General features: G+C 52.8%; 5 protein-coding genes across 6 annotated transcripts; all 5 read right to left on the bottom strand.

The window, feature by feature from the left end:
* Positions 1-250: 250 nt before the first annotated feature.
* Positions 251-2,096, bottom strand: LOC1271650 (serine protease persephone). Its single transcript, XM_310506.5, has 2 exons — positions 1,467-2,096; positions 251-1,389 (listed from the first exon to the last, which is right to left on the bottom strand). The coding sequence occupies exons 1-2, from the start codon at positions 1,585-1,587 to the stop codon at positions 368-370; spliced, it is 1,143 nt and encodes a 380-aa protein (XP_310506.4). The 5' UTR covers positions 1,588-2,096; the 3' UTR covers positions 251-367.
* Positions 2,097-3,406: 1,310 nt separating this feature from the next.
* LOC1271651 (serine protease persephone) lies at positions 3,407-10,504 on the bottom strand. The gene is made up of 7 exons (XM_061658560.1): positions 10,205-10,504; positions 9,938-10,115; positions 9,526-9,862; positions 9,279-9,453; positions 4,420-4,895; positions 4,159-4,342; positions 3,407-4,073 (listed from the first exon to the last, which is right to left on the bottom strand). The coding sequence occupies exons 1-7, from the start codon at positions 10,278-10,280 to the stop codon at positions 3,727-3,729; spliced, it is 1,773 nt and encodes a 590-aa protein (XP_061514544.1). The 5' UTR covers positions 10,281-10,504; the 3' UTR covers positions 3,407-3,726.
* A 2,280-nt stretch (positions 10,505-12,784) lies between these two features.
* LOC11175503 (uncharacterized) lies at positions 12,785-13,654 on the bottom strand. Its single transcript, XM_061647034.1, has 2 exons — positions 13,349-13,654; positions 12,785-13,259 (listed from the first exon to the last, which is right to left on the bottom strand). Exons 1-2 carry the CDS (start codon positions 13,437-13,439, stop codon positions 12,868-12,870), a joined length of 483 nt encoding a protein of 160 aa, XP_061503018.1. The 5' UTR covers positions 13,440-13,654; the 3' UTR covers positions 12,785-12,867.
* A 902-nt stretch (positions 13,655-14,556) lies between these two features.
* Positions 14,557-15,998, bottom strand: LOC4576160 (uncharacterized). Its single transcript, XM_001237262.3, has one exon. The coding sequence runs from the start codon at positions 15,190-15,192 to the stop codon at positions 14,683-14,685; it is 510 nt and encodes a 169-aa protein (XP_001237263.3). The 5' UTR covers positions 15,193-15,998; the 3' UTR covers positions 14,557-14,682.
* Positions 15,510-22,272, bottom strand: LOC1271653 (forkhead box protein P1-B). 2 transcript variants are annotated; one of them, XM_061647021.1, is made up of 5 exons: positions 20,501-22,272; positions 20,400-20,426; positions 17,670-17,746; positions 17,491-17,592; positions 15,510-16,496 (listed from the first exon to the last, which is right to left on the bottom strand). In XM_061647021.1, exons 1-5 carry the CDS (start codon positions 21,579-21,581, stop codon positions 16,050-16,052), a joined length of 1,734 nt encoding a protein of 577 aa, XP_061503005.1. In that variant the 5' UTR covers positions 21,582-22,272; the 3' UTR covers positions 15,510-16,049. The 2 variants fall into 2 exon arrangements, with proteins under 2 accessions (XP_061503005.1, XP_061502996.1); XM_061647012.1 differs by having other exon boundaries at positions 16,420-17,381; positions 20,501-22,271.
* Positions 22,273-25,708: the final 3,436 nt, after the last annotated feature.

Raw genomic sequence — 25,708 nt, 5'->3', positions numbered from 1 at the left:
CAGTTTAGTTTTATCGGTTTTAGGAACTGTTTGGATAAATGGACCGGTGAAATTTGACTGCATCTCCGTTGAAGTTGCGCGGGATGTCCCAGAGAGCTGCAATCTTTAAGGTAGAAATCATGCACGTGGGAAATACTTGTTGAGTGGGCTTAGGTCCTTGAGAAGCATCTCACTTAATATTAGACTTGATTGACCCAGTTTGACCAAGTTGTTGTATTCAATGTGAACAAATCCCAACATCTGTACTATGTTGGTAGCTTCAATTATGAGTAATTTTTTTTTTATTACAAACGAGTACAATACACCCTAGCTGAATCTTGCCTTTAGTTTGGGCATGTTTTTGCGGTGATGTGCAATGCGACGACGGTCAGCCGTCCGGCCATACGATCGATTCGACCCAGTCGAGGTAGCGCGCCACCTCGGTGTAGATGCCCGGGATGGGCGACCCGCACGAGTAGCCGCTGGACGTGATGCCGACCAGATAGTGGCGCCCGTCCACGTTCAGCGCCAGCGGGCCGCCCGAATCGCCCGGACAGGTGTCGGCCACCGTTTCGTTCTGCTCGTTGCGCCCGAGCGCACACAGCTGGCCGGGATGCAGGCCGGTCGGGTTGCGGCGCGTCCGCGGTATGCTGGCGGCGCAAGCGTCCCGCTCCACCAGGCTGACGTTCGCCTTCATCAGGCGGGCGGCCGGTTCGGTGTCGCCCGGCTGCTGCGTGCCCCAGCCCTGCACCGAGAGCGGCTGGCCGGCCAGCGCCTCCAGCCCGCCGCCGGTCGCGTTCGTGTACAGGCAGACCGGCTCGACGAACGGCCAGTCGCCGGTGACCGGTTCCGCCAGCTCGAGCAGCGCGATATCGTTCTGGTACGTGACGGCATGGTAGTCCGGGTGCGGGGTCGCCTGCCGGATCGCAATGTCCAGCGGCTCGTCGACGGTCCGGGCCGGCTGCAGCTCGAGCACGCCGAGCCGGGCGAAGACGGGCCGCTCGCGCAAGCAGTGCGCAGCCGTCAGCAGAAACCGGGACGAGATGAGCGAGGCCCCGCAGCGGAACAGGGAGGGCAGGCCGGCCTCCGTCCCGTTCGGTGCGCCGTACCCGAGCGCCGCCATGTACGGGAACTCGCCGAACTGGGCCGCCACCCCGTTGAAGATGTGGTCGGCCAGCCCGGTCCCGTTCGGGAACTGCTCGCACTGGCGGACGCTGATGCGCTTCGCCACCGTGCCGCCCTGGAGGCGGGGCTCGAGCCGCACCGGGCAGCAGACGATCGGGAGCGACTGGTTGAACGAGCAGGTGACCAGCTCGTGCAGTGGCCACGGGCGCTCCTGCGCCCACTCGCACTGGTTCGCCGGCCGGCAGAGACCGGCCGTGCCGTTCCGCAGCTCGCACGCGTCACCCTCTGCGCAAGGAGAAAGAGCACAAAGTCATCGCGTGGTCGTCGCCCCAACAAGGCCCCCCCCCCCTTTCCCAACTTACCGTACAGCATCGGGTCGTCCTCGAGCAGGATCTGGTCGGCGGCCAGCAGCAGTACGTGCCCGCCCAGCACCGCCAGCAGGGCCAGCGTGACCCGCCGCTGCCGATCATCTGCGCCGATCATCGCTCCTGGTAGCTGTTGCCGTTCCTGCCGAACTGTCACCTGCGGAACTTAACCCTGACAGGCTTGACAGTTCGGTTTGGCCGATGCTGCTGCTGCTGCTGCTGCTGCTGCTGCTCCACGCAAGGTCGTCCGTGTACCACCAAACGACCCTCCACAAGCACACACACACACGCACACAGACAGAGAGGCGCGCGTGCAAACACAGCTGCCCGGTGGGGGGGGGGAATTTGCGGGTAATGGAATCCCTCCCGCGCACACCCTAAATCGATGTAAACAATCGATCCGACCCGAGCTCACGCACACCGTCACCGGCCGAGCTCGATTGCTGTTCGATTGGCGTTCCAAACCGGCCGACGCTGCGCAGCGAATTTAACGGCAACCGTACGCTTCTTCGACGCAAACAGTCAACGCGGTACTGTGACGCTGGCTGACGGGCCGCAGGCACCAAACGGGCCCAACCCGAACCCGATGCGTGCGCCTGTGTGTGCGTGCGCTGTTTATTTATCGCGCAAATAGCGCAGGCCGGCTCCGAATTTGCCTTCTCGCTCCGACCGAGAAGCGGCATCTACAGCATCCCCCCCCCACCCCCCCTTCCCAGTCTCCCGCGCCGCCGAAACCGTCACGGTCACGGTAAACGAACCTTGAGCGGGGCAAGGCTGAAGAAGACCGACCGCGAATGCACAAGGAGGGGATTGATGGAGATTCAATAACAGTGGTTCCGGGTTTTTTGTTGTTTTGTTTTGTTTTTTTTTTTTGGTTTTTTTTGGAAATCACACTGCTGGAGTTCAGTTCCTGGAGATGTCTTCTCTGCCCGCATCGAGCCTGTCCGGCCTCCTTCACGGGTCCTTGACCTAGTGCAGCAGTACTTGAACGGCCTTGATCCAGAATGCGCTCTCTACTACGTCTTTCTCCTCTGGTGCAAAGAGAAGGCAATTTCAAGGACCAACAAAAAAACAAGATAAGCGGTAAGCGGCTAGCTACTTCAGGGGATGTCACAAGCTCGTACAGAGTGACCTCCCCATTTCAAAGGAAGAAGTCTGAGTTTACTCCATAGTTCTGTGTGCTCTGCATCGACTTCATCTAGCGAAACTGTCATTGGAAAATCATTGTTCAAGCAGAACAGCAAATGCATAGAGAGGTCACATCGAACGAGTGAAGCTCCAGTGGAGCTAGCGGGGCTCATCTGCAGCTCCAGAGCCGTTCAAAACGCTACATTGCACCAGCTACGGGTAGCTGAACTTCGGACGGGATGGATAGAATGAAGAAGACTGCACGCTAGCGAACTCGCCTTACTCCCGGGCAGCAGCCTAAGTGTACTTGCTGGGCAGTTGGATGGGAGACGGCGTTGCATAAGCATAAACCGGCACTGTACGGCGGTTGTACAAACGCAAACGTAATCAAGCGCTCCGCTCTAATCGCTCAAACAGGGTCTCAGCGGGTCACTGAGCATCCTGCCATCCCGCTCAAACGTGGCCTCTGACCAGCTTTACCAAGCCACACCAATATCGCATTAACACACAAACACAACAACAACAACCACATCACCTTACCAAGAAGACGATACGGTGCCTTCTGTCGACGGGTTTGAGCGCATCAACGGCCGGTAGAACAAACCAGTTTTTTTTTTTTCGCCAAACCCTGTCCAGTGGAAACATCGTCCCCTCCACTTGAAAACGCGTGATGGCGTCGGCCCGATCACACTTCTACAGTGCAACTATAGCTGGTGGTGTCATCTGGTGCCCGCTAGCTCAACAGGCTATGTCGCGAATGTTGCACATCATGCTCAGAACGAGGGGAGGAGAGGTGCAAAGAATTGAACTACGTTGCAGGAACCTTTAATATACTTTCCAGTGTGTCTAGGGAGGGTGGAGTTGTGGAACGATGTTCGGGGTTTTGGGTACAGTACGTCTCTACGCCATCACCATCTGCTTCGCTTGAGTATTGCTTTCTTACCCTGGCGCTCTTTCTCTCTCTCTCTCTCTCTCTCTCTCTCTCTCTCTCTCTCTCTCTCTTTCTCTCTCTCTCTCGCTGTATCTCTCTACAGCTCCTCCAATACAATCCAAACAGTTGTGTGCAAGTCTACCTATCGTCCTAACGAATCCGTCCTATCTCCTAAATGCGAAGGCTCCGCTAGGCCGACTAGGCCCACACGATGCTCTCGATCCAATCGATGTAGGCGGCGACGCGCGTCGACACGCTCGGCGTGTTGCTGCCGCACCCGTTGCCGAACGAGGTAACGCCGACCAGCTTGTACTTCCCGTCGTCCATTATCTGCAGCGGGCCGCCCGAGTCACCCTGGCACGTGTCGCCCACCACCTTCTTCTCTTCGTTTTCGCGCCCGGTTGCGCAGTACTGCGTCGCAACGATGCCCTGCGGTAGCTTCCGGTTGTTCTTCAGCAGATTGCTGTCGGCGAACGTCTGGTTACACTTTTGCCACGGTACCGTCGTGAGATTCACCTTCATCAGCTGGTTCGAGCGGAGGTTGCCTGCAACAAAGGGATGGGGAAGGGATCCGGCGTCAGTAGTAGTAGTAGTAGTAATAGTAGGCACAGTGGTCGTGGCGGGACTTACGGTCCAGATCTATGATGCCGTACCCTTCGGCGGTCAGTACAGTGTCTTCGGGCAGATCGCTCAGGTCGTCATTGAGGCAGATCGGATTGACGTCCGGTTCGTTTTCGATGCGCCGCTCGAGCTGTACCAGTGCAATGTCATGATAGTTCCGGTTGGTCCGATAGTCGGGATGCGGAAAGAACGCCTGTGGAAGGACGGGACGGGACGACAACGATTATACCTGCCTCGCCGATTAAAATGGAGATTCACTACTAACTGTACCTTTAGCCCAACCAGCACGCCATGGTTGCCGGGGGCGAGATTGTTCGTGCCCAGGATGGCCACCGTCGGCCGATCGTTCGTGGGTATGCAGTGGGCCGCCGTCAGCAGAAAGTCGGTCGAGATCATGCTGGCACCGCACCGGTAGCTGATGTTCTGCTGGGTTTCGTCGTCGGTCGGGTAGCCGAGGGCGGCCATGAACGGGAACTCGCCTTCGCTCGCCTCCTCCCCGTCGATGATGTGGAAGGTCAGTCGGGACGTGTACTTGGGCACCTGCTCGCAGGCCAGCCGGGACCGGACGCCCAGCGGGCGCGTCCCGTTCGTCTTGCAGCAGATCACCTCGGTCAGGCCGTCGAACCCGCACGACACGCGGTCGGCGAAGCGGCGGTTCTTCACGATCACCTCCAGAAACCAGGGACAGTCGGTCGCATCCGTGCAGACGCCGGCAGAACCATCGCGCAGCTCGCACGGATCTCCCTCTGTGGAGCGGAAAGTGAGAATGAGTAAGAGTGAGAGAGAGAGTAAAAGCAAAGCCTCCGAAGGCTAGAACCATTAACACACGGAGGTGTGGTTGTATGGGGTTATGCACGCCCCAATGGGCAGGGATGCAAACTAGTGGTTTGCAAACGCTTGAAGTGGACTCCAAGCCAACTTCAAACATTTTGGAACTGACTCCGGAAGATCCGGAGTCCTCCGGAATCGCCTGGAATCTTTCGGATTCGGAGGCGTCTGGAGTCATAGGGAGTCTGGCAGAATCGTTTGGAGCCGTCCGGAATTATCCAAAGTTTTCTAGAGTCGGGCAGAATACGCTGGAGTCGGCCCGAGTCGTCTGGAGTCGTTAGGAGCCGTCCGGAATTTACCAAAGTCTTCCAGAGTCATCGGCGGATTGCATCGACCATCTCCGGTCAACATCGGACGACTTCGAATCTGCCCGACTCCAGTCGACTTCGACCAACTCTGGACGTCTCCGAATGAATCAAGGTGACTCCGACTCTGGAAGATATTGGGCAATTCCTGACGGCCCCTAACGACTCTGGATGACTTCAGGCAACTCCGTATGACTCCGGATGACTCCGAACAACTTCAGACAGCTCCAGACGACTTCAAACGACTCTGGACGACTCTATGCGTCTCCAGATGAGTTCGACTCCAGACTCCGGAGCGTACTCTGGGTGATTCCCGTCGACTCCGGGCGGAAAAAGTGGTTCCAATTTGGCCGGAGTTGGAATCGGACTAACAATACCCGAAGTTGGATCGGAGTCGTGAGTACGCTCCAGAGAGCACACCACTAGTGCAAACAACGTGCCAAACAACGGATTTTTTACTCCAATCGTGTCTGCGTGTGTGTGGCATCACGGGCATGTTGCGCCACAGCATCAGGGTCACACGGGAAGGTTATCATCTGTGCGCGCCGTTCTAACTTTGGCCGGGTCTGTGCCTACCTCAGGCGGCTTGCACTATTCGACCATTTGCATTCTATTCGCGAATTGTGTAGTGAAAATGGCACAGCAGCAACAATAGCAAACAAAAAGAAAAAAGAAAGTCGCACCTTATGGGAACAGGTTCAACTGACGATCTGCGATAAAAAAAAACCGGAATGTTCGCACCGTTTCGGAAAACCCCAAATGCACAAACACACACACACACGCGCGACTCCTCTTACATTCCCACCACTGCACCACCTACCGTAAAGCGTCTGGCAGAGGGCGCCGCCGGTCAGCACCAGCAGCAGCAGCAGGCCGATCGACGCAACGTGCCGCAACATTCCAGGTCTGCCTGTCTGTCTGTCCGTTCTAGAGCGGGGAAGTGTGCGCGTGCAGCGATCGTCGCGTTTGTACTCTGGGCTGTAACAATGCGCGCGGAAGTATCGGGCTTCGGGATTTCTGCACGGCTTTACCCCGACGGCGGGCAACCGGTCATTGGCCTCTCGCTCGCTCGCTCGCTCGATCGCTCGCACTCACTCGTACGCAGTCGCGCAACGGGAAGCCATCGCGTCCGGCAAATTTAGACGCGAACCATTGCGTCACGTACGCGGGGATGCGACGAACAAAGCAACAAAAACAAACAAAAACAGTAAAGCACTCGGGGCCCGCCGGCCACTGCAAAACCACGTCCCGGGGGGAGGTCGGCAGGTGAAGGTGACGACGAGGTGCGCGATGGGCCGATTTCGAAGAAGCGGTACGGGTCCACGACTACTGCTGGACCATCACGTGCCACCAGGGAAGACGCACAAAGGACGCCGGGTCAAGCTGCGCAGAGTAGCGAGGGCACAGGACATACAGATGGGGGGGGGATCTGCAACCGCACTGTTGATTGTTGAAGGTGGTGTTGGAGCGTCGACCCTATATCGATCGGGGTGTAATTGCGACAGCACTGGTGCAACACACAGCAGCCGCTTTCGTCGTCGCGCGCACGCTCGCCAGCTGATTGAAGAGTTGACCTTCGTAATGCTCGCTCGTCCTTTCGGTTGATCGGTTGTTGGTGGTGGTGATGGTGGTGATAGTGGTGGTTCGTGCGTTCTGCTTCCCGCTTCGGGACGATCTGTGCCGACGAAGCTCACACAAGCGACTAACGGGTTTGCGTCGTGCGGCGACCGTGGCGCGCTGCTCTGCTCTGGCGAGGTTCGCTCTTCGTTTGGGGCATTTGGCGACCGGTTATCTGCGTGTGCCTGTGTGTGCGTTCTCTGTTTTCGTCGCGAGGTGCTACTTCCGAACAGGGTGCCCGCTCTATGTTCCCCCTTTACTCCCTCATCAATCAGGTTGCACGGTGCGAGATGTGCCAGAGAACCCCATAAACCCTTCGGTAGCAGGTATTGTTTGGAAACAGTTTGCAGTTGCCGCAGTTGTACACGCCACCAAGATGTAGATGTAGGTATTTTAGGATTTCGAAGATCTTACCAAGTGAGTGTACAATTCAAAGAGTCGCTAAAAACTGCCCCTAGAAACCGGAATTAATTGTTCTACATATTCTAAAAACCGAAATCACTGATGTTCTAGAAAGTGCCATTAAGTGATTTGGTTGGATGTATAAATTCGGCATACTTTTTTTTAAATCCTGATTTTAATCCTGATTTCTTCACCAATAAATTTTGAGGTGCCTGCTCCAGGTGAGCTAATTTCAAGATCTCAGGATTCCGCACTAGAAACCATGTAGTAGAAGCGCTCTTATTCGGTATCCCAATACAGAGGATCTTCAAGTTTATGTGAAGATCTGGGTGACCTCTGCAAAGAATGCAGATTTTGTTATCGGAGCATCCAACATGTAATGTTTTGTGTTTTGGAACTATATACTAAACATAATGGGACGCCTTAGGGGAATATCTTCTCCGTACTACGATCGCTCCGGAAGCCCCTAAACGGCTGTTTATAGATCTCGGATGCTGTCGGATGCATCGAGGTACAACTACACTCAATTGGCTGAGTACGTAACAGTAACATCCTAATGTACCTGATGTATGTTCCTCTTTTCAGCTTTCAAGATGATAATTGCTATCCAAACCGGAAGTCATTTGAAGATCTTTGTCACACTGGACCCTACATCTGGGACATAACACCTGAAAGACTTCGATTTGTCTTCTCTTGCGAGAGTTTTGCGAGAAAGAAACTGAAAATTACGTTCTAGCAAACAAAAAAACAAGTGTCATAAGAATTTTAAATGCTCATTCTCAATCCACCTGGACCAAAAACTACCATCCCATCAAGACCTACCTGTAACCTGAAGAGTTAGCAGTGTCTAATCAGGCGTGTCAGCACACAGCCTGCCACAGAAGCCAGAGAGTGGAGAGTACGGCCAGTGGACCCGGACCACTCTCTCCCCCAACTGTTCAATTCATTTTGCCACCGACTCCCGCGCGGGGAATGCCCCGAGAACCCCGGTGATGGCCGAGAACCCCGGGAAAAGGAACCTGTTGGGGGGCAAAGGTTTAACACGTTCGATCGTCACGCGAATCACCACCGCACGGTGCAAGGTCCGCGGAAGCGGGTAGTTGTCGGGAGGAATCGGATATTGGTTTGTTCTTGCGTGGCGAAACGGCGATGATTTTTTTTTCGATTCATCATTGGGTTTTTTTTTTAATTTTTGGGTTTATTTGTTGATTGACCGACTGAGCGAAGATTCACAGCAGCATAGCAGTTGTTGGATACAGAACACAACGGTAAAACTCTCTCTCATTACGACTAACCCCAAATGTGTGTCAGGAGAGTTTGAGGACGCCATGGTTTGATTGGTATTGCCGTCTTCTTTTCCTCATTACTCACGATCACTTTTTTGTTTGCGTATCACAACGTTGTTGCGGCTGTTCAAGGAACCTTCCCAACATCAACAAACTGATGCCTGGTACGATCCGGACAAGCTGCACTCACGCACTCGGTGGCTAAGGCTAAGGCTAAATTAGCGCTAATCAAGCTCGGGGGAGTGGAATCCTCCCCCGGCGCAGAGAGACTCCAATAGAATAATATCTGTGCGGCTCGTCGTGTTGTCTGTCTTGCTGGAGCGCCCCACCCGTCATGTGCTTCCGTCCTCGGGCCACACGTGCGACTCGATCCAGTCCAGGTAGTAGGCGACGCGCGTGTACACGGACGGGGTGGATGAGCCACAGCCCAGCCCGAACGAGGTGACGCCGACCAGGTAGTACTTGGAGGAGCCCTCCTCGCCCGCCACATGGTACAGCGGGCCGCCGGAATCGCCCTCGCACGAGTCGCTGTACCAGTTGTCCTCGCCCGGCGCCCGGAAGCCCCGCGCACAGTACTGGGACGGCCGGATGCTTTTCACCTTGGCGAGCATGGCCCCGGCGTACGTCCGGTCGCACTCGGCCACCGGCACCGTGCTGAGGTTCGCCCGGAGCAGGCCGGCCGACGAGGTGCTCTCCTCGGTTTGGCCCCAGCCGGCCACCTGCAGCACGACGTCCGGCCCGAACTCGTCCGTGTCCGTGCGGAGACAGATCGGCTGCAGGACCACGTCCATCTGGAACGGGTCCGTCACCTCCAGCAGCGCGATGTCGTCGTACTTGTTCCGGTACTGCGGGTGGACGATAATGTTCTGCGAGCGAGATGGTTGTGGAGGAGCCGTTAGAAGACACTGCTCTCTGTTCTTGTCCCTCGGTTACACTACCTTGATAGAACGGTCCTGCACGTCGGCCGGCACCGGTGGCGACAGCAGATCGATGGTGCCCATGCGCGCCACCACCGGCATACCGTGCGGGGTGCGGATGCAGTGGGCCGCCGTCAGCAGGAAGCGAACCGTTATCAGGCTGCTGCCGCACGCCCACAGGTAGCCGGCGCCGGTCGCAGGGCCATCGTCGGCCGGCGATGGCCGGTAGCCAAGCGCCGCTATGAACGGCACGTCGGCCTCCTGCGCCTTCGACCCGGCGATGATGTGGTACGCCAGCTGGGGCTGCGTCCCATCGTACGTTGCGCAGGCCTTCACCGATGGCCGCACTCCCACCCGGCTGGGAAAGACAGGACGGATGTGCGAAAGGCGGATGAAACGAACGCCAAACGGCCCAAAACATGGTCCAACTTACGATGACTTGGTCGGCGGGGCGCGGCAGCAGATGACCAGATCGTTTCCCTCGAACTCGCACTTGACCAGCTGCTCGTAGGTGATCTCGTGAGCGCGCAGCGCGGGCCTTAGCCAGGCACATTCGGTCGCCCGGGCGCAGACACCCGGCTCGCCCGAATGCAGCGTGCACGGGTCGCCCACTGCAAAGAGGAAGGTTTAGTAGGCTGTGGTGTTTTTGATTAGAATAGACTTGCGAGTCTAACGCACGAACACGACCCGCGTGACCTACCGAACCGCTCGTCGATGATGCCGCCGGCCAGCGAGACGGCGGCAGCAAGCGACAGCACCGGCAGCCAGCGGGCCATCCTGACACGCTTCGTCTTTGGCCGTTGTCCCTAACTGCTCTCGAGAAGAAGAAAAAACACGTGGCCAGCACTGGTCGGCCCAAACACTGCCACCGGCACTGTCGAATTGATAACTGAGCAAAACGCTGCAGATGTCGCTGCTCGTTCTTTCCAGCAGCAGCAGCAGCAGCACCTACACACTTATACACACGCACAGCCCATCGATTTGAATTCGCCGATGAAAGTGTGCGCCGACGATGGGGCGATGTTGTTGAGTAGTGTGATGCAAGAATCGCACCGGGAAAGCAAAGATCGACCGCCAGATTGGTAGATCATCTCCATAATGATCTCTCGCTCTCTCTCTCTCTCTCTCTATCGTTCGATCTCTCTCTCTCTCTCTCTCTCTCTTGCGCACTCTCATCCTAAATGCTTTTTATCGCTCACGCTCGCTCACACACTCGCTCGTAGCTCTCTGCGTGTCTACGTTTTTGTGATGTGTAGTTCGATGCGTTGCGAGCCAAACCGGATCGCCGAACAAAACAGTGAGCACGCGCGGCACAATACAACGAACCCACTTCCCTGTCCGTGTTCGGCGCGCGGATGGGGACATTTTGGGGCCCTCCAATCTACAGTGCGTTCTCCAACGATAGCCTTACCTCTCAGACATTCTATATTTTGCTTTCGGCTGGTAACGTCACAGCGGACTCCGCTACGCTGTACGAATTGCAGAAAGGAGTAACGCGCAATAAACGAAGAATTCTAAGAACCTGTATAAGCTCTGGAACAATTCCAAAATTAGTATGGGATCAGCATAAGTTGCAGGATCATTATCAGGATCATTTCGAGGATCAATATGAGTTGAGGATCAGTTACAGGATTGGTAATTGTTCCGTATCAGGGAACATACACTCAGTATCAGGTAACAGGTGTCTGAGGCACGGTGACGAATTCTCATGTCTGCTTTTCAATATCGCCCTGGAAGGTGTTAGCTGAAGGCCGGAGCTAGACAACGACATCTGAGGCACGATCTTCAACCGAGCTGCCTAATTTCTTGGCTTCGCGGATGACATCGACATCATCGACAAGACGACAGCGAAGGTGTGTGAGGCGTACACTCGACTCAAACGCGAAGCAGCAAGAATTGGATTGAGAAACAATGCGACGAAACCGAAGTACCTACTTGCCGGACAGTCAGATCATCTGGGAAGCAGTGTATTAGTTGACGGCAAAAATCTCGAGGTGGTAAAGGGGTTGTACTATCTTGAGAAGGTCGTTACTTCGGACAACGACATCATCAGCGAAATCCGGAGACGCAATTCGCAGGAGAACCATGCATACTTCATCGACTGCTTGGATCCAAAAGACTTCGAGACCGCACGAAATGTGAGATATAACGCATATTGATTCGCCCGGTGGTCCTATATGGCTACGAGTGTGGCAATCGTCCCGAGCGGATAATGCAATGGAGTTTGGAGGAAAACGATGAACCACTAACTTGCTGAGCTGTACGGCGACCCTGGCTACGGCATGTTGTGTGGATGTTGACCTCAAGAAAATGTTCGACAGCGACCCCCAGTTCAGGACGAGGTCCAGGGGAGCACAGCAGGCTCGATAACTGGATCTGGTGAAGCAAGCGACCTGTTGAAGATCGGGTGTCTACATGGATGGGAGGCTGCAGCCAGGGACCGAGCATCCTGGAGAATAATTGTTGACCGGGTCATGTCACGATGTCGTGCTCCAACCGGAACAGGCCAACGAGACAGAGAGAGAGATAAATAGGTTCTGTATCAGTTTCGTTGTACGGGTACGGGTTGAGCTCCGCAGCAGTTGGAGCATGGAATCGGATTCAGTTCAGAATTCAGAATCGGACCTATATGAGTTGAGGTTCACTTGCAGGATTGGTATGGGTTCCGTATCAATACTAGCACCAATAAAATCTCCGTAGCAGTACCAGGACTCGTTTGAGTCATTTCCAGGTCCGATAAGAAAACATTAGCGTATCTCGAAGAGCTTCGTCTAACAAGTCTAGTATCACGTTGCAAGGCAAAATACCACCTGAGATTGGATAAGTTCAACAAAAAGTTCATTGCAGTATTTTGACCATTATTTTGCATGGCTTCCGAATAGTACTTGAGGCATTGGTAACTATTTGCTGAATACTTGTTGTTATCGATTCTTGTTTTGAGGAAAGATTATAAATGAAACACCAATATAAGGCTAGGACTGTTATTTTGTAACGCAGTGTAGTATGATGTTGGACGAACCGTCCGAAAAACAATAACAACAACAAAAACCGGTCCCACCCGCCAGCAGCGCATAGTATCAACAGTATTATGCATGGAGGGTTGTAAGGGAGGGAAGAGAGAGGTGTTGCGAGGAGGGAGGAGGGGGGAGTACTGCGTATGATAACAGCCACACAGGTTCAAGGCCAGCAGGAAGGTAAGTGTTAAGGCAAGATTTCTGCACAAACATCCCGCAGTCCACAACAACAAACACGTCCCATCCCGGACGAAAACCGGATGAAGTTCTGGAAAATCCGGATTAATTAACGACCAGCAGCCTTTTATTTCGAGCTCTAAATTTAGACCACAAACAAACACACACGCGCTCACAGTACCAGCGTCACCTGCAGCATGTTGACGATGTCGTCGTAACTGTCCTCCTGCGTCCGCACGCACAGGTCCACCCGCCGGTAGCCGCCGCCGCGCAGATCGACGTGCGTGTCGCGCACCTGCAGCCGGATGGCGCGCCGGAAGTGGCGGTTCAGCTCCGGTATGCAGGCCTCCTTCCCGTACGGCAGCTGCAGGTCCGGATCCATGCCGACCGTCACGTACGGGGCCCGATTGTCCAGGTACTCCTGCAGCGTGTACAGCTTCCGGTGCTGTGCATCGAGGTAGTCGCGCTTGCGGTCCGAGTCGAACTGCGGATGGTAGGCGGTGAGCGTGACCGGGCCGTGCGTCACGTTGCCCGGACAGTCCAGCTCGGCTGCGTCCGGGATGTCTGCCATCGAGAGCAAGGGGAGTTGGGGAATAGAGTGTGTTTAGTTGCGACTGACCGTTAGCAGAGGCTGACCGGCTGCTTGTACTTACAGTTTTGCTCCTTTCCACTGACAACGGTGGGAAAGAGGTGTAGCAGAGCTATAGGCAGGAAGAGGGACAGAGAGTGATACCAAGTACGCATGTTGTTTGGCTAGAGTGTTGACAAGGCTGTGGGACTGCTCGGTTGCGGGTGACACCGTCGACTAACTGGCCCGATTGCCGGCACTGGTAGGTTTGGTGGCACTGGCGAATTCATTGAAACGAGGTCATACATACGTCGATGGGTGTCGCGAGCGCGCTTTGACCGTACTGCATGCTCAGCATGTTTGCAAATAGCTTTCGATTGTTGGGAGCTTTGTAAACAATTTTTTTTGGTCACAGTTAAACTACGGCCCCGTCATTGTTTTGTGTAGAGTTGTGCATTCGCGAGCGTAACTGGTAACAATTAATAATTACGTTGTCAGTAAACAGTAACCAGTTCCTACCGATCAAAGTACCTAATTACTGACATGTCTGCTGCTCGAATTGAATTTGGACATTAGATCCAAGCTCGGAACCAATTAGAAACCAGTTATGAATTCAAATTTATGTTCCAGGTTGGATGTGGTCTCGGGATCAGCTCCTGAAATAATATGGGTTCAGAATCAGTTTCAATACCGATATGGGTTTAGGATCTTTTCCAGTAGAAGATCACCTCCAAGACCAGTAATCCGGAAGATTCGAGATCAGTTTCGTGTCTGAAACAGTATCGGAAACATTGTGGATTTGGAACTGGTTCCAGGAACGATGTATCATTTTGAGGTCTGGAATTGTTTGGGATAAGTAGAAAAGTTCCGATACTGAAACCATAACCATAACAGTAACAGTAATCTAAGGCCAGAACTCAGGAACTCAATTGCAGGACCAGAATGTGTTCGAGATGTAATTCAAGACCAAGAAAGGAAACAATGTCAGGATCATTATGGATTCGGAACTAGTTCCAAGAACGATATTCTAGATTCTCCGAAATCGTTTCTATTACTGGAATGGGTTCGAGAGCTCCAGGATCAGGAAAGAGGCAGGACACGTGCGGAAACAGTATCAGTATCGGTAACAGTAGCGTTATGGATTCGGAATTTCTATTACTGGAATTGGTCTTGAGATGAGCTCTGGGATCAGGAAATGTGAGGAACCTGTTCGGAAACAGTATCTGAAAAGTTACTGGATTTGAAATTAGTTCCAGGAACGATATGTATTAAAATACACTCAGAGAACCAACATAGATTTCAAATAAATATAGCTTTATTAAGTGTCAACTACACTGTTTCTTAGCGATCCAAACCCAAAATTCACGAAGCGCTGCTACCATCCTCCATCATTGCTTCCGAACTGCCATAACCCGCCCGCTAGAACCCGTAGATGGCAGCAGTGTAGCTGAAGTACAGCGTACTGTACGCTTCGATCACGAGCCGTATTTGGCGCTGGCCGACACCGCCCGACACGACGTAACCGCGACCCTGGGTGGTGCTCTGCTGCACGACCACCTCCACGTACGATACGACCGCGCCGACACCGGCCGTCGGGTACTGCAGATCGAGCCGGACGTCCTGGGGCGTCGGCCACGACTGCTGGTTGGACGACAGCCCGACCAGCCGCTCGCTGGCCGAATGCGCCCCCACACTGTACACGATCTGCTGGCGCGTGCTGCCGCCCGCGAACACCTCCGACTGGCGCACCGGCACGAGCGGGGTGACCTGGAGGTCCGGGTTGGCCCGCCGGAACGCCTCCAGGTCCGGCACGGTCTCGAGGGAAACGTGCAGTACGGGGTCGGGGACGGGGCCGGCGATGACACCGCCGAACAGCTGGATCAGGGCGACGCCCAAACAGACGCGCAACACGGTAGACGACGAGCGCATGGTTGATTTGTGCGGAGGAGAGCTGCAATACAATGGCGGCCAGACGTTCGGAAGCACCTTTTATACACGGCAGTATAACTAGGTTAGTGGTTAGTGCAAACGGAAATGCCACTCGAAAGATAGCGCGCTCGCAGAGGGAATCGCGTCGGCGTCTTATCGCCACGAGAGCCAAGCCGGTACGAACTGCATAAACAACAACAACAACAAACATCCCCGTACCTGTCCACGCGATGGGACGTTGAGATTGAGTCACCTGCCCAATCAAACCCGCTGTGATATCTTCGCGCCCGTAATCCCTGGAATAGGAAGTCAATCAATTCGATCGCTCGAAGCCTTTGCGCCCTTCAGCGTAAAGTGTTTCGGTTGAAAGTGAGAGAGGTATCATCCTCTTTATTGGACACTTAATATCGCCACAACGCCATCCCTTTCATCGCCAGTGCCGGTTGGAGTGCGCCGGATGTCTTCTACGCCGGTGCCTAGAGCCTAGAAAGTGGGAAGAAACTTTGCCGCCCCGGGAATGCAATGAAATGGAATCAAAATTTTTGCAATGAAACAAGGGACATTTAGAGCCCCTCCCCTCCCAACACTTGTCTAACCATTGAGCAATTCTGGACCGGAGTTCGTTGACCTGGGCAGAAGAGACCTACGGGGAAGAGAAAAAGAGTCCACCAAAAATTCTGCAAATCTTCAGAAGAGAGAAAAAAAAACGTTTGCACCGTCCTTTTGCGTCCTGCTGAGGAGCGTGTGTGTGTGTGAAAGCTGAAAGTGTGTTAAATCCCGGATGCTAGTGGGGGAGGAGGACAAGGGAACCACGGCAATGGTGGCAGGGACGTTTTCCCCTCCGCTACCGGCTTGCGTTACCGTCTGCTGTAGTCCGGCTTCTTGGTGGCCGGCTGGTGACGCTGGCGGCCTCCTCCGTGCTGCAGCTCCTTCTCCGGCACCGACCGGCTGCCGGTGGGCCCGCCCGTCGGCTCCCGGCCGTACTCGCCCTCCTCCCCGTACCCGCCGGCGCCACCGCCGTCCGGTCCGAGCGTGTCCGCCGGCGAGTGGAGCGACCCGGCCCGGTCCCCCTGCTCGGACGCCGGGCCGGTGGGGCGGCCGGCCGGCGTCGGCAGCGGGCCGCCGGCACCGGCTGCCGGCGGGTCGGCCAGCGGAGGCATCGAGATGTCGTACTTCCGGGGGCGGCCGCGGGACAGATGCCGCCGCTTGAGAAACTCGTGGTCGTCCACCATCCAGAACGAGCCGAAGTCGTCCTCGTACCGGACGAAGCACTTGTGCAGCGACAGGTTGGTGCGTATCGCGTTCTACACCAATTGAAGAAGAGAGAGGAGGAGGAGGATGGTGGGGAGGGGATAATAGGAGAAGGAGGAGAGAGAAAAACCGACACAGTGAACCACGGCTGCCAGGACCGACCGTTTTGTCATCGTTCTACTCGGTTCCACTAGCAGCCGAAGGTGTGCAGCAGTGTGCGCTGAAGGGGATACGAACGCTTACAGTGAGTACGATAGAGTCGACTCCTCGCCTCCATTTTTTGTTTGTTTGTTGCAAAGCAGACACGAACCGCAATGGCACGCATGGGAAAATGGCGTGATGGCGGTTAGTAAGTCGTGCGCGCAACGGGAAGGGAGGAGCGCAAAGCGGCTGTCATTGTTCTACGGCGGCAGTGATGCCATCGTTCGTTTGCAAACAAAAATATCTAGCACATTCCTTCGCACAGAGCGAAAAAAAGAGAGAGAGAGAGAGAGAGGGAGAGAGAAATGGAGAGCACAAAAACAAAACAAAAACAGGTCGTACGATAAAGCCACGAACCGTTTGTAGAAAAATGGCGGCGGCGGCGGCGGCGGCTTGAGCGTGCTGGCAACACTGGCGACGATGGCGGCCGCTGCACGGGGCGACCCCGGGTGCGGCGGCGGCGACGACGACGACCCGGCCGAGGCGAGCGTCACTGCCGGGGACGGTTGCTTCTTCTTGCTGCCCTGGTGTCCAGTGCCGCCCTGCTGGGAGGGATGGTGGTGGTGGTGCTGCTGCTGGTTGTGCTGCTGCTGCTGCTGGAACTTAAACTGCATGATGCCGAGCTTCTGGGGGCGCCGCTTGCAGAACTCGGCCTCGTTCACCGTCCACACGGCGCCCTTAATGTTTTCCACCCGCATGAAACACTTGTGCAGCGACAGGTTGTGCCGTACGGCGTTCTGGGACAGTATGGTTAGGAGGTCGCAAACGGTTTTGAAAAGGTGACCACGGCACGGAATTACCAGCACTCTTCAGTTCACTTCCTACACCCTTGCCGCGCTTACTTACCTTCCAGGTGGCCGCGTTGCGCCGGAAGTAGCAGAACGTGTTCTGGAACCAGTTGTAGATTTCGTTCAGTGTCAGCTGCTTCTCCGGCGATTCTATGATGGCCTACAATGGGGCGGGAGCGGAGGTGAGTCAACAGGCAGAGAGAGAACATTTGGTAGAGAGAGAGAGAGAGCCCTTACCTGGCGGATCAGTGACGCGTACGTGAACGGTGGACGCACGTCGTGGCTGCGGTAGAACTCCCTGTTCTTGTGGACATCTGCGAAGGCAGGCACGAGAGAATACAATTTCAGTTGAACCAGCTACCTCGCTGTGTGTTTTTGCGTGGTGATGGAAATTTCGTTCCCCAACCTGCTCGGTTTCGTTTCGTTCTTTACATGGAACGTTAGAACCTTGATTTCTACACTGTAGGACCGACGCGCCTACATGTGGAGGAACAAAATCGGAACTCAAGCAACTAATGGAAATGGCGATTTCGCGCCACTCGCAGGCTACTTCAGAGTGAACGAGTTTCGAATGGTGACTTTAATTTGGGAACTCACTCTCTAAGAGACTAAAATTGCTAGTCAACGCCAATCGTTGGATCAATCTCAAGCATTAATTGAGATTTAAGGCTCACATGAGTTACTGGTGGACATCCCTGGTGGTACATCTCGAACGACTCAACAAGATGCCCATCATGGGTTCAAGCCTAGAATAGACTGTCCCTCCATAACAAGGACTGCTTCTCCGGCTGCGTGGTAATGATGTCTCGAAATCCTTTAATAGACTAGCATATCCGCGTAGGACGTTACGACAAATAGTAGAAGAAGTGAGTTAAGTAACTCATCGCAAGTGAACTGGTCATCGACGTGGACAGTTTGAGATACTCAACCATATTTAACGCTATTCGTGATGTGCTAGTCGTGATGTGGCAAAAAATTTAACTTATGAGTGATGGATTTCACTGTTCCTAATCAGCGTTAAGAGTTGACTCACCAATCTAGATTGCACTCACAAAAAAAAACCTAACTTCCGAGAGATTTAACTCACTGCTAAGAATCTGCTGGTCTCCGAACAGAGTTGAGAGAGTCACTAATTCAACTTTCAAGATGTCAAGAAAAAGATGAATCTCACGAGTGATGTATTACACTGTAAGTGAGTTGCCTGTCAGCGTGAAGATTCATATCACTCATCTAGATGGAACTCGGTCTAGAGAGTTACTTAAGCCGGCGTTCTGGGACCAATCCAATAAAACATCCAGTTCGAGCAAACATGTATAACGTATATGGTGGTGCACCATCATACATTTCGAACAAACAAGACAAAAATCGTTTCGAGCCTGTCAAATTCCATACATTTGTGATGTCTGATGTCTTGTTCAATGACTGCCAGAGCGACGGATAACCCGTGATTCAATTAAGTAGCTGTGGTTAAGTGACTGTGAGCTACTATTCGTCATTGAGTGATGTAACACTTAGCTTAGTCGTTGCTTAACTCTTAAAGAGGCCAGTGAGTTGCTGGTTGATGATGATAACCTGGCAATCGATTGGAGAGGAACGGACAGTTAAATTTACAATAATTGAAGTGACTTCAACATAGTTGGCCACTTTAGGTCCCTTCATCTCAAAACCCCAGCACCCGATTCCATTCCTCCCGAACATGTCTCAATTGTTGTGTCTTTCTTTTTTACCTATATTCTTAGCATTCTACAAAACAAAAAACAAAAACTAAGAAAATTATCATCATAATCACTCAGACTCGAGTAACTCAAGTGTAACTAAAACAAACGAAATACAACGGTTATCTTGCATTACTATGGTCATCGATCAATTATCTATATCTAGACTTAGTCGCACAACTAAGACCTGTAAAGCTGTATAGTAACTGTTGGTAAACCACATTAGTGAGAGGTTTACAGTTCCAAAATGCCAAACTCCGGAAGGCAAGTCCGCCCAGCAATCGTTAGGAGTCTTTCGAAGAAGTCGTGCGAAGTTATCGAGAGTCGGCCGGAGTTGGCATTCGAAGCAAAGATCTGTCCCCGAAGCGCACGTGCAAGGTAAAAGGCAAAAAAAACACAACGAAATGAAATCCCTCATCACAAGCATATTCCACTAGAAGGCTTTGGACGACTCCAGACGACTTCGGACGACTTCGGAAGAATTTGGACGATCCCAATCCAGTCGACTATGACTCCGGGAGTCTTTGGCTCCGTTCGCAACTAGTAATTCCCATTTTGCTGGACTCAGGTCCATTAAGTCTTTTGTAGATGGGCACCATGGTTAGGTAGATTATGCTCTGCCTCTTGGACCAAAACATTATCTCCGACGACGCAAACCGTCCACAGTTTAGCACCACACAGCTCTCAATCTTCTGAAGTCGTGAGAATTCAGATTCATAAGCCCGAGAAGGTGTAGTAGGACAGCGATGAATGTACGACCCGATTGTACAGTTCAATCCGCTCCTCCAAATCTATATCATTTTCAAGCCTTGTGATTTCTAAGCCACAGTTTAGCACCACACAGCTCTCATCCCGCCATTCTGGATATTCTGAAGTCATGATAGTTCAGTTCCAGAAGCCAGAGAAGGTTTAGTAGGACAGAAATTAATGTACGGCCCCCGCTTGTGTAGTTCCATCCTTTCCTCCAAATCAGTGTCATTTCTCACTCCTGTGAGATCGCTAACCACTTTCTTCATCACATCATACATTTGAAGAATGAAAGCGCAACGTGTCATCGCACTATTAGCCTAAGATGCTTAACTTCTGAGGCTAGTCGGCAGAACTCACTCATCGCAATTTAACTCTCGAAGGAGTTGCCGCAACTCTCACACACATCAAATTCGCACCAAATTATTTGCCACAAAAGAAAGTCCACCGTTGGGCGTAATTCCCATCACCATCATTCGTGTCCCCCTTCTTCCAACCCGCTTACCGTCCTGCACGTCCGGATAGTTCAGCTCTGGAAGGAGACGGAGAAGAGCGGCTCGCGATTAGCGTCGGTGCCGAACACGGCCCGGTGCCGAAAATACCTACCGTCGCTGTCCTGGGGCGAGAAGTACTTGGGCCGGACCGCTCCACCGCCCTTGGACGACTTCGTGCCGCCAGTGCCACCAGTTGCCGCACCTAGCGACCCAGCACCCGGCGGTGACAGCGAATGTAGCGCCGGCTGGTGATGATGGTGGTGATGGGGATGCGGCTGCTGCTGCTGCTGCTGCTGCTGCTGCTGGGCACCGTGGTGATGGTGTAGATGATGTGCCGCACCGCCCAACCCGACGTGATGCTGCGGGTGGGTGAGCCGGACGCCCCCGAACGCACCCTGCACCATGTCGGCGGCCAGCTCGGCCGGAAAGCGCAGCCCGGCGATCAGATCGAACGGCCCGACGGGCGTGACGCTCCCTCCCGGCTGGGCGCCGCTCGAGCCGGACGATGGCGGCTGCGTTGATGGTGCCGGCGGTGGCGGGGGCGGCGGCGGCGGCGGCGGTATGGCCGGCAGCTGGGACAGGAAGGAGCCGCCGAACAGGGCGGCGGCCGGCGTGGCCCGCAGCATCTCGTTCTTCTTGTTCAGGTGCAGTATCATCGCCTGCAGCCGGTCGCGCTCCTTCTGCAGCTGCAGGTGCAGCTGGCAGACGACCTCCATCTGGATGCGGGCCTGGGCCGCCGAGTAGTCGCCGTTGATGTGGTCCGAGTGCAGATGGCTGTAGAAGTCGTCGAACTCGTCGAACACGCGCTCGCAGCCGGGCCAGCGGCAGGCGCCCCCACCGAACAGCGGGTGGATCGTGGTCGAGCCGGCCCGGGACGAGGACGACCCATTGCCCGGCTCGTCTGCAAAGCGAAAAGGGTGCCACAGGGGATGGTGTATTAGTAAAAGAAGAAAGAAAAAAATGCGATTTGTTTGCTGGGGGGAGCAGACGGAAGCACTGCCAGCAATCGTAACGCGCGTTGTTCCGATGGTTCGAACCGGGTTCGGGGGGCCAGGCCGCACGTCCTCCAGGTGGGAATTGCTGCGAAAAAATGGAACTTTAAAACGTGTTGATCGTGTCGACAAATTTCGGCTCGGGCGTCGAACTGCACCAACTGCAACGGGCGTGATGGCGTGTCTAGACGAAAATGGCATTCCTGCTGTGCGTTGCCCGCTCCCACACACACACACATAAGGGCACAGCACGGCAGAGAGTTGCACTTTGGTGCACACGTCTGCGCTCTGCTCGAAACCGTCGAATTGCACCCCTTCCCACCGGTTGTAGGTGGGCCCAGAGGGGAAATCGGGGGATGCTGGACGTCTTCATCTTAAGCCTCCACCCTGCAAAAGCTGCGCTGCTCAAAGGGAAAAGCTGCAACGAACAATTGAACAAGCGAGTAGAGAAAAGCAGAACAAACAAAACATGTGACGACCGATGACTTTTGGGCTTTCGGATGAACCAAGGTTCCAGCGTCTGATAGAAGAATTTCTTTCTTCACACCACACACACACACACACGCACACACACACACTGGAAGGCAGGGATGCAAAACACACGGATGCACAAACTGCCATTTTGTGAGGGGGAATGATGCAGCAGTTTCTCACACTGTTTCACAAATAAATAAGGATAAATCCTTTGTTCACAGCACACAGGTTCACAAACAAAAACTGGCTGAAATAGGCCGCCCCAAGGCCAAAGCGTGATTTTGAAACAAAAAAGCAGGATTTGAGGGGGTGGGGGGGGAGAAAAGAGGGGCCGAACAACCCAGACGGCCGGTTGATTGGAGTGCCTGCAGGTATGCAACCCGCACGGTGGACAGTATCCTTCTGATGGACCGTTCTGCTTGCCCTGCACGGTCTTACAGCCTCTCTCTCTCACTCTCTTTTCTCTCTCTCTCTCTCTCTCTCTCCTTCTCTCTCTCTCTCTCTCTTTTCGATGCGCTCACAGGCTGGAAAAGGATGGTACGGGGCGTTCTAACGCGCAGACGCCAGAGCAAACGCAACCCGCCGTACGGTGAAAGGCGCCTACATGTATGCAATCCCTTGTCCGACGCGCTGCTGCTTCGCTTTGTCACGGCGAACAGGGGACGGGGCTGATCGAAAGCTGGAACCTGGAGCGCATCGACACTTTGTTGCAAGACCCTTAACCCCATCACCCCCTCTCCCATCCCTCACCCGCAAAAGGTCACACACAGAGAGAATTCAACAACAAAAAACAGCAAACACAATCGATTTAGTAATAGCTGTATATATATATATACATATGTATATCTACATATATATTTTTGAGTTTTGTTTTTCTTTCTTCATTTCTCTCTCTCTCTCTTTCGCTCACACACACCCTCCTTCATTTACACAGTCACAGGTGAAATGTTTACAGTTAATGTGTGTGTGTTTTTTGTTTTTTCTTTTCTGTGTTGCACTTAAACGTCGAAAAGAGCGTTTGTTACTGGCTTGTCACACATCTTTGCTGTAATAGTTGTTTTTTTTTTTTGTAATAATATTTTCTGCCCTTCCTTTCTTTTTCTCCCATTTTAATTTTTTTTGTATTTTTTGTTTTCTGTGACATTGTGACCACAAACACACCTTTTTTTGTTTAGCTCGTCCTGGCGGGGTGGGGGATGGGGAGGAATATCAAATGGGGATGCTCTTTTTTTGTTTGTTTGAATTGTCCACACACACACACACACATTCAGACACAGTGTTCGGCTTGCAACATTTAAAAAAGAACAAACATGTCTCGCGTTTTTTTTTATTTTGTTTTTGTTTTTCAGTGTCAACCGATTTTCTTTCCTTCCACACACACACACACTCTTGCACACACACACACACGCACATACACTAATACGCAGGAAATATATCCGTGTATTTGTAGAAAATGGGAATTCCAATTCCAACAACAAGAGAAACAGTTGACAGAGCGGAAGGGGAAGGAGCAGATCAATTTTCCTTTATAGGAAGGGAGAGAAGGAGAGAGGAAGAGAGAACGGAAGGGAAGGAGGGGGGGTTGCGCTGCTTTTACCTTATGCATTTAGTTTTTTTTCTTTTGTTTTTGGTTTGTCTCAAACAGAGCAATAAGTAAGGATGTAGGAAGGGGTGCAGCTGATGTCCTTTGTCTACCACACCTTTACCCCCTCCACCCCATTAACTCGAGAATTTATCATTTCGTGTTTTTTTTTTTTGTTTTTTTTTTAATCTTATTTTCGATTTTTTGTTTCATCTTATATTTTCCTGTATTTTGACACACAAAGATAAGGACCCCCCCAACATAAAAGGAAACCGAAAAGAAAAAAGATCGATCGTCTCTTGCTTTCACACAACTGGGTGGTCGACTCTCTACTCGACCCGGCTTACCCGCACGATCCTTCTCTCCCGCACACAACACGTCTAAACAGTACACGGGTTTCCTTGCCCCCCCCCTTGCGATGCGTTTTTTTTACTTTTACTCTCTCTTTCTCTCTCTCTCTCTCGCTCTATTTTGTTTGTTTTAATGTTTTGTATCCTTTGGATGAGCTTCCGTTACGTTTTTTTTAATGTTCTATGCTCCCGCATTAAAGATGCAGGCGGGGGCGGCTGCCCGCCAGGACTAAGTGTTGTGGACACGTGGAAACGCCCCCCCCCCCCCCCCCCGCCCTGAAGTTGGTGGAACGTGACAATGGGGAAGAATGAATGAAGTAAACCGGGACACCGGCTTTTTGTTTTCTCTCTCTTTCTCTTTCTCTCTCACACACTCTCTCTCTCTCTCACAATCTGCACTGTTTCTATTTACACACTTACATTCGAGTGGTTGAAGGGGGAGGGGGGGGGGGGGTGGTTGGAAGGGGAGCAAAAACAAAAACAAAACTAAAAGTAACACAATTTACATTTCCAATTGTTCTTGCGCTCGTGCTTTTTTTTTGTTTACACCACATAACCTTAATCAGCCCCACACACACACACAGCTAACTAACTAAATTTCGATTGTTTTGTGTATATGTGTGTGTGTTTTTGTATTCGCACTACTACTACTACTACTACTTACGCACACAAACATGGGAACGACCGCGAACGGTTTGCTCCGTGTGCTCCTGTGCCCGTGTGAGCCTTGCCTAAACTGTCCTATGTTGCTCACTCTCTCTCTCTCTCTCTATCGCTTCCTCGCACACATACCCGCACCGTAACTCCCCCTGTATTTTTTTTGCATACAGCTTCCTTACCATATACATAACACACATCAATATATACACCCATACATACATACATACACACGCAGCTTCGAACGATCGTGTGATCTTCCACAGCAAAAAAACAAACAAATCTTTCTAATAATAGTAATAATATTATGAATAATAATAATAATGCCAATAGGAGGAAAACACCGCATGTCCTCCTTCCCTTACATCGCGTGTCTCGTAACTGGATGTTGTGTTTCCCGCAATTTCCCACGCAAGTCGGTCGCTGCGAAGGGTGAGAGCGCGCGCACACACGGAACAGGTTCGAATTCGCAAGCTACTACATACACACACTTTACACGATCAAGTTGTAACGGTGCATACCTTCCGCTTCAGGAACGCAATGCGGTAATTATGCCTGACAACGCAATGCAAAAGTATCTTTACACGCTTAAACCCAAATCTCCACGAAACCCCCATCATGTGTTCGGGAAAGGGGGGAGGGGGGGCGACTCGACGGGAATGGGATGGAGAGAGATAAAGAGAGAGAGAGAGAGAGAAAAAAACAGTAAAAAAACCCAACCCACGGACGGCGTTAACGGAAAATCAGCAACGTCCTCGGGCAAACGGATATCGGAATTCGGGCTTCCGGTGTTGCAACACGCAGCAAAAGGGCTGATGCGCCTGATCAGATCAGACAAGGAATCGTACAGGAAGAGGGGGGGGGGGGGGGGGAAGGACTAGAGCAGCTTGGAGTCAAATCTAGTACTGGGAGCCGAATGGTATGTGACTAGTGAACAAATACATATTAAAACAACGGATAGCAAAATAAATTGAATTTAAAAAGAAAAGCAGTGTGTGTTTGTGTGTGTGTGTGTGTGTGTGTGTGTGTGTGTGTGTGTGTGTGTGTGTGTGTGTGTGTGTGTGTGTGTGTGTGTGTGTGTGTGTGTGTGTGTGTGTGTGTGTGTGTGTGTGTGTGTGTGTGTGTGTGTGTGTGTGTGTGTGTGTGTGTGTGTGTGTGTGTGTGTGTGTGTGTGTGTGTGTGTGTGTGTGTGTGTGTGTGTGTGTGTGTGTGTGTGTGTGTGTGTGTGTGTGTGTGTGTGTGTGTGTGTGTGTGTGTGTGTGTGT

Source organism: Anopheles gambiae, chromosome X (genome assembly GCF_943734735.2).
Source record: "Anopheles gambiae chromosome X, idAnoGambNW_F1_1, whole genome shotgun sequence".
NCBI lineage: Eukaryota > Metazoa > Arthropoda > Insecta > Diptera > Culicidae > Anopheles > Anopheles gambiae.
This window is presented reverse-complemented; position numbering and strand designations above follow the sequence as displayed.

Excerpts from the sequence above, each read along its gene's own strand:
- LOC1271653 (XM_061647012.1), bottom strand. The coding sequence starts at position 21,581 with ATGCCATTTTCGTCTAGACACGCCATCACGCCCGTTGCAGTTGGTGCA. Across the intron at positions 17,593-17,669 it reads ACGCGTCACTGATCCGCCAG|GCCATCATAGAATCGCCGGA; the intron begins GTAAGGGCTCTC and ends GCCCCATTGTAG. Across the intron at positions 17,382-17,490 it reads GCAACGCGGCCACCTGGAAG|AACGCCGTACGGCACAACCT; the intron begins GTAAGTAAGCGC and ends ATACTGTCCCAG.
- LOC1271650 (XM_310506.5), bottom strand. The coding sequence starts at position 1,587 with ATGATCGGCGCAGATGATCGGCAGCGGCGGGTCACGCTGGCCCTGCTG. Across the intron at positions 1,390-1,466 it reads GGACGACCCGATGCTGTACG|AGGGTGACGCGTGCGAGCTG; the intron begins GTAAGTTGGGAA and ends CTCCTTGCGCAG.
- LOC11175503 (XM_061647034.1), bottom strand. The coding sequence starts at position 13,439 with ATGCGTACTTGGTATCACTCTCTGTCCCTCTTCCTGCCTATAGCTCTG. Across the intron at positions 13,260-13,348 it reads CAGTGGAAAGGAGCAAAACT|ACATCCCGGACGCAGCCGAG; the intron begins GTAAGTACAAGC and ends TCTCGATGGCAG.
- LOC4576160 (XM_001237262.3), bottom strand. The coding sequence starts at position 15,192 with ATGCGCTCGTCGTCTACCGTGTTGCGCGTCTGTTTGGGCGTCGCCCTG.
- LOC1271651 (XM_061658560.1), bottom strand. The coding sequence starts at position 10,280 with ATGGCCCGCTGGCTGCCGGTGCTGTCGCTTGCTGCCGCCGTCTCGCTG. Across the intron at positions 9,863-9,937 it reads GCCCCGCCGACCAAGTCATC|CCGGGTGGGAGTGCGGCCAT; the intron begins GTAAGTTGGACC and ends TGTCTTTCCCAG. Across the intron at positions 4,074-4,158 it reads CGGCATCATAGATCTGGACC|GCAACCTCCGCTCGAACCAG; the intron begins GTAAGTCCCGCC and ends CCTTTGTTGCAG.